This window comes from Orbicella faveolata, unplaced genomic scaffold (assembly GCF_042242905.1).
Source record: "Orbicella faveolata isolate gen_17 unplaced genomic scaffold, um_ofav_v1 contig_25, whole genome shotgun sequence".
NCBI classification, from domain to species: Eukaryota; Metazoa; Cnidaria; class Anthozoa; order Scleractinia; family Merulinidae; genus Orbicella; species Orbicella faveolata.
In genome coordinates, this window is record NW_028301553.1 from 11,150,208 (window position 1) to 11,160,179 (window position 9,972).

Here is a 9,972-nt window from a genome sequence, read left to right on the forward strand (position 1 = left end):
TGGGTCAATCTGAGTCCCAGGCCTTGCACCTAGGATCTGCCTCAGCGGGGAGCTGTAACTAGAAAATGAAAAAAATTGCTCGAAATGTAAGAAGTTGCCAAATATTGCCGAGCAACTTGTGGAATTATAGCCCTAGTTTCTGTATTATATTTTGCAGGCAGAATTATTTGAATTCAGGTGTCAATGGGACCACAACTAATGAAGTGTCCGTAATATACGAAGGGGTCTAGGAGCGAGGTGTTCGTATGGAGAGCGGATTTTGGTAACTGACAAGTTAGCGTGAGACATTGTCAGTGCATAATTCTCGTGGTTTGACAGGCGGACCATGCCGACCATAACATAATTCTCTTTCATTTGCAATATATTTGTTTTCTTATTTAATAACAACACCCTTACTACGCACGGCAGTACTAAGTAAAATGACGCTTAATTAAAGTATTTTCATTTTATTTCAGAACACTCAAAAACGTGTAATTACGCTAGCCCGTCGCTTGTACCTTCAGCATTCTGTACCTTCAGCACTGATTTAGAACAGAGACGTCTTCGATTTTGTTAAGAGGGGTGGTGGCGGTCGGTCACCCCAAAACACAAACCGTGCAGACTGAGTACTTTTTTTCTTATTCTTGTTTTCTCATTTACTTTTAACGCGCAGTATTTTTGGTTCCAGTTACAAATCAGTGTTCAGTTATATATCGGAGTGTTTGTTATTTATGCACAGGCAGCGCGAGCTAGGAGTACAAAATTTACGTATGTAAAGTAGGACCCATATATCCCTGGTGTCCTTATAGCCTAGGATTAATTTTTTTTAATAAAATTGCCTAAGAGCACTCATAGATTTTATATCTATATAGTAATGAGTTCAGTCATATCTGGAGAGGAATTGATAAATTGACTCCATGATGCAATTTTTTGTAAAGGATTAATTCCCCTTGATTCACGGACTCAAGATTGCTAAAATTACTGCTTTAGGTGAATCCAGGACACATCAGTTTTGCGCTCCTTTTGGGATAAACATGGATCTAAACAGGTACTGAGCACAGAAAATGGCATTGTGAAACTTTGTACTCGATTTGTATAGAAAAGCAATATTTAAACCCTTGAAACCCTCTATGGTATGTGAGGTTCTAAGACTGGTTCTGGTTCTCTTAATATTCTTAATATTCTACGAAATTTATGACAGACATTTTGCGCAAGTTGAGTAGAAGATTTTAATTTAAATAGTATAAATTTCTACAAGCATTTTTGTCCTCCAAGTATCCTAGAAAAGTTTATTTTTACAGGTTTAGGATTAAAACTCCTTTGGTACAAGTAGACAAATATGAAAGGAGATATATTTTAGTTTAAACAAATATCGAAAGCTTTTGTATAAATTAAACTATCAAAAATTTAGGATACTCAAAATTCTGTAGAATATTTACGAAAGGATACTAAGGGATAAAAATGATTTTAAAAAAGCAAACGTAATTATTTTTCACGACTGCCCCAGGTTTCCCTTTCTAAAACACAATATATTTACATTTTCAACCTCATTTGATATTACTCCACTTTAAAATAATTAGTTGCATGGAACCTATTAACTCATTCTTTGCTGGTCTGTTTGGTTACTCAAATACGAAAAGCAGAAAAGAAAAACATATATCAGAAACAACAAAGTTGACAGACAACTGAAAAGTTTCGAAATGTTAGTTAAATTGCTGAAAAATTGCATCTTATTTGATAGATGCTTCCCCCAATTGTTCATTTTAAATACAGTATAAATATGTACATTATTACACATGCTAGAAGTCCAAAACTATAAAATTACTTCTACATATTTTACTCAGTTTGTTGCCATGCAAAAACTATGAAAATGTCATCTAGAAATAAAACGTTATTCTATATAATTATTTGCTGACCAAAGACCGTTTACAGCTCAACTGAACGGAAGTTTTAGCGACCTTCACTTACTGGTCAGCGGTGACCAGCGGAAGCGAGAGTCCTTGGTAAAATATTAGATCCCAGTCTTTTTAAGTACTACACCGTTGTGTCTGACACAGTTCTTTTCCCGCGAGAAATCACCGTTTCCGACAAAAAAAAATCTGTACAAAACAACAAGATCAAGGTTAATTCTAGCCAAATACCAAAACAACAAAAAAACTGACCTTTGTTCTTACAAAAGAAATATAACAGACTCGAAATACTAGAAACTACAATGATATTTTTTACACGTTATAAGTTATAACCTATATTTTCTATGCCCTAATGTAAAGACTGCAGCTAACCTTATCTATGACTCTAGTTCTGTGGTATCATAATATTTTGATAGGTTCCATTAATTATCATTTAATTTGAGCCGTGAATTAACGACTGCAATAGTGCAAAACGTCGAGGATGGTCAATTCAGTAGTGCTCGGATTAACTTCGTCCGAAAATCTATATCAAAAATGTTCTAAGCATTATTTTAATAGTTATAAGTATATACAATGAGCCTGGTGAAATGACAGTTCACGCAGGCTTTCATGTACCAGTCACCAGTCGTCGACTTAACTTGACTTAAACATATCGCACAGCATTCGCTCAATAGGGACGTTGTCAAGAGCTCCGCGGAAAAACAAATCTTCGATCATCTTCGGACTGACTGATCGCAAAGACGGAAGCATTAGCAGCAGTTTACCGAATCGAACTTGTTGATCAGGACTGTGGCTGCGGCAGTATTCTCCCAGCATGGCTTGCGCTTGATCCTGAAGCCTCTCTACCATGTGAGGCGCTCTGAGGCCACGTAGGTCTGCAAGGAATTGTGGGGAAAATAATGAGTATAAGCTTCAATGTAAATAGTACGCGTTTCAACATACAGAGTTGCCAAACGAACTTCCAACTTGTCTGAAGCACACGTTTAATCAGATTAATTGGCACTTTTACGCATGACCTTTGATTTTATTACGCTATAGATCGAATACTCAACGTAACATGACTGGCCAAAAAATAATGAGTATAAAGAATTGACAGCTGTCAAACTGGACACAGTTATAGTAGTAAAGTTTATCGTCGTCGCCCTCCTCGTTGTTGTTGTCGTTGTTTTTGTTGTTGTTGTTTTTGTTATTGTTGTTGTTGTTGTTGCTGTTGTTTTTGTCAGTAACACTACAATTTAAGGATGAAAAGTGTGCTTATAGTCGATAAGTGCAGTCATGAAAACAAAAAAACAAAAGAAATACCGCGATCTTAGACGAAATTGATGACACTTAGCCACTCTTCCAATGGCTAACTCTTATCTCCCCCCGGTCGCCCCCCTCCCTCCCCCACACCCCACTCCCAGACTGCAATGTGAAAAGCTTACCTGGTTTAAAGAGTACGATGGCTTTTAAACAGGCATATTCAGTAGAGTCAATCTGTACTCGCTTGAATCTTGCCACAACATTCTGCAAGAGACGAATATCCGCCATTCCTGCGACTATTTTATCAGTAGGAGCTTTGTCCACTTGCAGACCAGCTGCGGAGAGAAGAGGACCCATGTCCACTGGCAGAGAGAACTGGGCTGCGCTCAGAACAAACAGCTCACTCCAGCCCTCCTCCAACAAGATAGCCTGATCACGGAATGGAAGGTCCAGAAATGTTGGTATGTTCCTCGCCCAGGTGACCGACATGTACAGTAATTGCACGGCTGATTCATATACAGACTCCGGTGAGGGTTGATATACCATTGGCGTTCTGTCACTTGAGTCCTCTGTTGCTTGACTGGGACTGGAGTGAGCTTTACTTGGGGAAGGCTGGGCTGTGTTGTCTCTTGTTTCAATCATACTTGCTATCGACAGAAATCCGCGCTTTTTTGAGGAGTCTGGTGACTGGTTGTTATTCTGGCCGTGGTAGGGTGACTGGGGAGCTGGAGGAGAAAAGCGTGGAAGCTCGTTGGACCTGCTGTGATCAATGTCGGCTTCTGAGCTGCTTTGACTCTGTGGTCTATCCCCGGGATCGCTTTTGAGATAACTGAATTGTGGTTCTGGAATAGGGCGTGATGAAGGCTGCTCATAAGCGCTGCTAAGCACTGAACGCGCGGGAACCATTGGCACAACTTGCGAGGAGCGTGGTGCACGCTCGTGTTGAACGGCTGAAAAGAGAGAAAGCGTGTGAGAATTTGGCTGAGTACTGAAACGAATCCAACTGAATCTGAATTAGCCATTCAAATTTTTTTACTGCCATTCTTCAATTTATTTCAAATTTATGAAGCAATTTGAAATTCTAAAAATACTTGAACGGTTTCTATAGACCTTTAGGGTTTGTTTAGTTTTCGCGGTACATGTTGAGTAAAATGGACGCGACTTCCGACAGTGAGGGCACAAATTTTGTTGGCTTTTTTCCTAGTTTATTTTTTATTATCAATTTTTGGTCAAACTTAACTTTACACACAGAGAATACAATTAAACTCCATTGAAACGTTCTATTTTTTTTTTAATTTACAGTTTTCAAGTTTTCGAAAACGAAAAGATCGCGTAAAATAAATGCTGTGCAATTTTGATCATAATTATTATTAAAAAAAATAATAACTCTGTCGAAGAGACTTTCAAAATTTGCCAGACAGGTTTTTTTAAAAAACGGTCATGAAGAGTTTTAATAAGTTTGGATAAAATTGTCGGCTGTATCTAGAACAGAGACTAACCAAAACGTAAATTAACATTCTTAAATGTTGCTCGGCAAAACAATCTGTAACAATGAGTAATAAAAACATTTTTTCGCTAGACATTTAAAGGTGATTGCGGTTCATGTGTCAGACCTCTTTTGGTCTAAGGATCAGTCTCATTCATCAGATAATAGTATGTTACACTACAGAGAAATCCGTGGCGAAGCTTAATTTTATTTCACATCACGTATTTGTTTAAGTGGAAAGTTCTGAAAAGGTTATTCATAAACTATGCAATGCATTGGGAAGTAATATTTTACATAATTTTGTGAAATTATGTAAAATAATAATTTCACATGGGCATGAAAAGCAAACGAAGATGAGCAAAAACAAACGCACGATTTTGGAGAGTCATGTTCTTGCATCTCCGACTTAAATTTTAAAGAACTGGAACATTTTCAACAAAGGATTATTTTCCTAAAGACAAAATTGTCACCATGAGTGCCAAAGGCTTCAAGGGAAAAATTATTCTATCCATTCTTGGACGGATATCGCAAAACAACAGTACACATGACGACCCGTCACTGGCAACAACACGAGGAAAATGTTGCAATGCATGAAATTGGAGACGTAACTATTGCAGGATTTAAAAAGTGTCAAGGCAGCTTTCCAGTGTGGAAGAATATCCTAACAGGTTATGAAGAATATTACATTATAATTCTATTTCGTAGCAACCTGGTGATATTCTATTTAAAAATGATTTTCAGAAACACCTGTCGATCGTAATTAGAAGATCGATATGTGCAATTTCTAGCCGTATTCAGCAGAAATTTGATCAGAAATGACTTGAATTGGTCGATAAATTGTAGTTTGAGCAAACTGAAGTTTAAACTTTTAGATGAAATTAAATTTTTAAGGTTTTGCAGAGGTGGAGAGGAAGTTTTAAAATTGATCTGGATACTTTCAACCATCTTCCTCAATTCTACGTGACCTAATATACCCCACGATCAGTATAACCACCAACTTGTAGATGACAGAAATTTGTGCCCACTCATAAAAATGTTTACTTTAAAACCGGTTGCGTCAAAACGTTTGGGAAGTGCTACACTTACCGGTAAAGAATCCCCTCAATATAGCTATACAATAAATGAAAATATTTGGGTGCGGTACGGAATCATTTTAAGAGTGGTAATCATTGTTACCATGACTTTAGGGTAAAGACTCGTAACATCTTGTCTTCTGGATGTGTTCTTAATCGCAATGAAGTGGGCATAGATAATGGTTTACTTTTTGGTTGTCAAAGAAACCATTTCGCGGCCGTCGCGACGGATCACGCAAATACACAATGAACCAGCTGGCAATCTAGATACCTTCCGAACTTTATAGAATATGACGAGATAACAGTTCGATTTTAATTTGGCAGAGTTCCGCAATCTTACACCAAATAAACTGTCGGTTCGTTGTACTAGATACTTGTGCAACGCGCGTGTAACAGTTCGCTACGTTCAATCGCTGCAGTATCGATGTCACCCTATGGAGAGAACTCTTACAAAGTTGACGCGAGAAATTTACGCTAACATCAAACTGCAATAGTTAGCATAACTTTTGTTAGCTCCAAGCCGTAAGGCTCAACGCCCTCTCGACTCGATCACACATCGCGATTGACTCAAACAAGGCTGTTCTGAATTATTAAACACCGACCGAGTCTAAACCAAAAGTACCCCTCGGGTCGCAAAAAACCACAGTCGACCAATGTTTTGATACCTGCAACTCGCCCGCAAGCAAACTGTTTTGAGGCAAAAGAAGGGACGCGAGCTAACGCTAAAAAACGGTTCGTGTGAGGACGTCAAAGAAAGCGCTGTAACGCAGCTACGCGATTTGATATTTTCATTAGCGCACAATTAGAGCTCCAAAGGGAAAAAAGGACCGACCTGTAATTAAGATTGCATAAATAATAAATGAAACCCGCTCTCTATAGTTTGAACTGTGGAAATGCAGATGTTTTCTTGGCGCAGTGATCAGAGTTTTGTTCTTAAGCTGAACGGAAAACGATTTGTTCCCTAAACTTAAATCAACGGTTGAATTAATAAAGTAAATTAATATCCTTTGAGGTGTCTGCTCCACTCCCTTCATATTTTTCATCAGTTTTACTTATGATATCAGCATTAGGTGGTAAATTAGCTCTCTAGGGTGGTAAACACGCAAATGTATAGCTTGTCAGTGATGAAACTGATAAATTTATCTCTGATGTTCAGGTTTGTGTCGGCATAGACAGAATTTCCCTTCGTTTTCTCTTCAATAGCAGAAGGTTACTTTTCTACAAGCCTTACGAATCACAACATTCATGCGAAATCATTAAATGGTTGTTCCCTCTGTAAACAGTTACTGAGAGGTTGAGATTTGCTCCGGAGAACACTGATCGCAGTTAGTTCAGAGAGAAATCACCTCTTGAATCCTTCCCAATAATTTTGCTGTTCCAATTGAAATTGCCAATCAGATAGAAGGAAGAACAAAAGAAAAGGGCTAAGCACGTACTAATCCGCATTTGCAGGTTAACTGGGTTCATAACGTACTTATAAATTTTCGCAAACTGCTCTGCACGCTCGAACGAGCAAATACTGTACAAATATATAGCGACCAGCGCGTACACGGATTTCCTAAAATTCGACGTTCAGACCCGCCAGTTGTATTTAAAAAGGTCAAAGATGCACTAAAACGGTGGAGAAATTCTGGTGAACTTTGTTCTCTTACCATCTTTGTTCATCTTTACGTCAAAGCACTTCTTCAACCTACAGGCTTGACATTGATTGCGCCTCGTCACATCAACCGTGCAGTTGCCTCTTTCCTTGCACTGGTACGTCAAATTGCGGCGAATGCTTCGCTTGAAGAATCCACGACAACCGTCGCATGTGAACACACCGTAATGTTTCCCGGAAGATCTGTCTCCGCAGACTCTGCACAGAATAATAGGTTTGCGATCTACAGCTAGAGAAGCGAATAGGGCTGGTTAGTGCATAAACAAGGCAGGAATTGAAAGCTTCCGTTCAAAAACCTAGCAACCAATCATCGATGAACATCAGGTTTTGTTTTCTTTCTGGAAGAATGGCTCTGCAAATTGTAGACAAGTATTTTTAGGAAACCTCGAGCTGCTAATGGCTCAAGAAGTTTGTTCGATCAGCTTGTGGCCAAGTCAAATCAGTGCGAAGCAACCTCGAGCCGTAATCGTGAACTAATCGAAAAGAATTTCCTCTAAAAAGTCAGAGAGCTCCGCAACTTATGGCGGGAGTTAATGGAAATAAAAGCGCTTCGGAGAAGCTTTGTTTTGCGCAAATTTGAGCCGTGTTTTTAAAAGACACCCTCCTCAAAGTTTTCATTGATGTCTCGAGCAGACCAGAATCAAAACAAGTCGGTGATGCCAGAAACACGCCTTAAACATTAAGAACGCTTGGAAGAAAAATTCTTCAGCGTTTTGCCATACATTTCTCCACACACTGATCGTTCATTTTTTACCGTTAGAAAGAAATTAGCTTAATTCGATTATCTTTCTCCAGGTGTGATGCAACAAAGAAAGTTTATATTGTGAAGAGGTTGTTCTGGCCTTTCGTTTCACGTGCTAAACGCCGGCGTGAAAAGGCGATTTAAAAAGTCATTGAAAACATAGTTTCTCGTACGAACCTTGCATGGTGTGCTCTGTTTCCAACGGCAGTTGAAGGGGCGAACGTTCCATGAACGTTTCTGGTCGAGTTTAAGGGACAACACCTTGCTGTTTCAATTTACTAGGGAGGCAGCTGAGGTGTTTAAGCGATTTCCCCAGGTAAGCGAGCAAGTTGAGTTAAATTTATCCACGGCAATGAAAATGAACAGGTGCGCGTGTGTAGCTGAGCGCTGATTGGTCACCGTGTTAGCATTGCGACATTTCGTCGCTTGCCATTGGCTGATATCAGGAGGGAAAAAGAACTTCGCTTGTCTCCAAGAGGGAAGTCACAATCGCCGCGTGTGAAATCGTCATGAAAGCTGACTAAGTGCGTCCCTGATTATGCATGCTAATACGGTCACTTAGGCTTTAGTCCGTAAATTGAATGCAACAACGTATGGCAGAGTAAAGATATGATAACCCAGAATGAACGGTCCCACATTGATTTCGTTCCCTAGCCAAGAGTCTTTTGTGCGAGAAGGCGCATCAAGGGTTAGAAACCACAAAGCCAAAAGAGCTAGGAGTCTATTCATCGCCACAGATTGTTAATGACTGAGCAAAACACTTCGAAGGTCAATTCTTTAACTGAGCGCTTTGTTTGCATGGCTGACAAAAGGCGAAAGTAAAGGAACGAAAGAGCCTTCTTAATCACAAAAGAGATGAAGACAATTTAAAACCAGTGGAATTTCCATTATAATTCTTTTAAAGGCACGTGCTGCGAGCACAAAGCCCGAATAACTTCCACCTGCAAGAAAGCCCATCGCGCATGCTCAACAACATGCTATTGCTATCGATTGCGCGAACAAAGTTGTGAAATATTTATGACCACATTTAGCTGAAATAGAGCTCAATCTACGAATTTATTAAATTGACCAGAATCAAACAAAATTAAACTCGACTCAGTTTCAGGTCTCGATGTGGTTTTCAGATAGGACACGTTATGAAGCAAAATCCTCAGTTTGTCCAAAGCTGTTGAGCTTTCTTTTGCCGCGAAGAGCCCAGATAATTTATGTTAAAATAGCTCCCCTCGTGTAAACAGCCTAAGTGTGGTCATTTCCCCTAGCGAGCTTGTCAAAGCAACTTTGACAGAAATTTTGACCGAATTAATATCGCTCCAGAACGTGCAGATGTGTTGTGGATTGTTTACAGCCAAAAGCCGCGTTTCACAATGAGAAGTTATCTTTCCCTGAAAGAAACCCTAGCGGTCAACATGGCCTTTTAACTTTCTCTGCCATTAAAAGGCTACAGATCGATATTGATGTTATGGTGGTGTCAAGTTGCCTGAAAAGGGCTCTTGATGTTTCAACGTCGCTCATTAGAAATCTCTGGCAACCGGCCGTCTTGAATCATATCAGATCGGAACAAGCCATTAATGATTTAAAATCAAACAGAAGATTTCCCTCCAAGTTGGCAATAAAATATCAAATTAAAAAAAATCTTTCCGTTTACAGTTTCTCGACGTTTTGTGAAAGCGTTCGACGTTTTAAAGAGCGAAACCGATCCTATAGGAAAGTCGGAAGCCTGATTTTTTTTTTTTTTTTTTTTTTTTTCCATTAACACTTGTTTACTAAAGAAAATCACAAGTGCTTTTGTGAAGGGGACATGTGTGAACTAACAGCTTTCACACGCTGGGTCTGCAACTTAGTAAAACAAAACTTCCCACTTCATATTTGATTCCGAGATCAGT

General features: G+C 39.2%; 1 protein-coding gene across 1 annotated transcript; it reads right to left on the reverse strand.

Annotated features, from left to right (window-relative positions):
• Window positions 1-1,183: 1,183 nt before the first annotated feature.
• LOC110044051 (nuclear receptor subfamily 2 group E member 1-like) lies at window positions 1,184-8,862 on the reverse strand. The gene is made up of 4 exons (XM_020749572.2): window positions 8,267-8,862; window positions 7,343-7,576; window positions 3,314-4,081; window positions 1,184-2,764 (listed from the first exon to the last, which is right to left on the reverse strand). Exons 1-4 carry the CDS (start codon window positions 8,316-8,318, stop codon window positions 2,523-2,525), a joined length of 1,296 nt encoding a protein of 431 aa, XP_020605231.2. The 5' UTR covers window positions 8,319-8,862; the 3' UTR covers window positions 1,184-2,522.
• Between the last annotated feature and the right edge of the window lie 1,110 nt (window positions 8,863-9,972).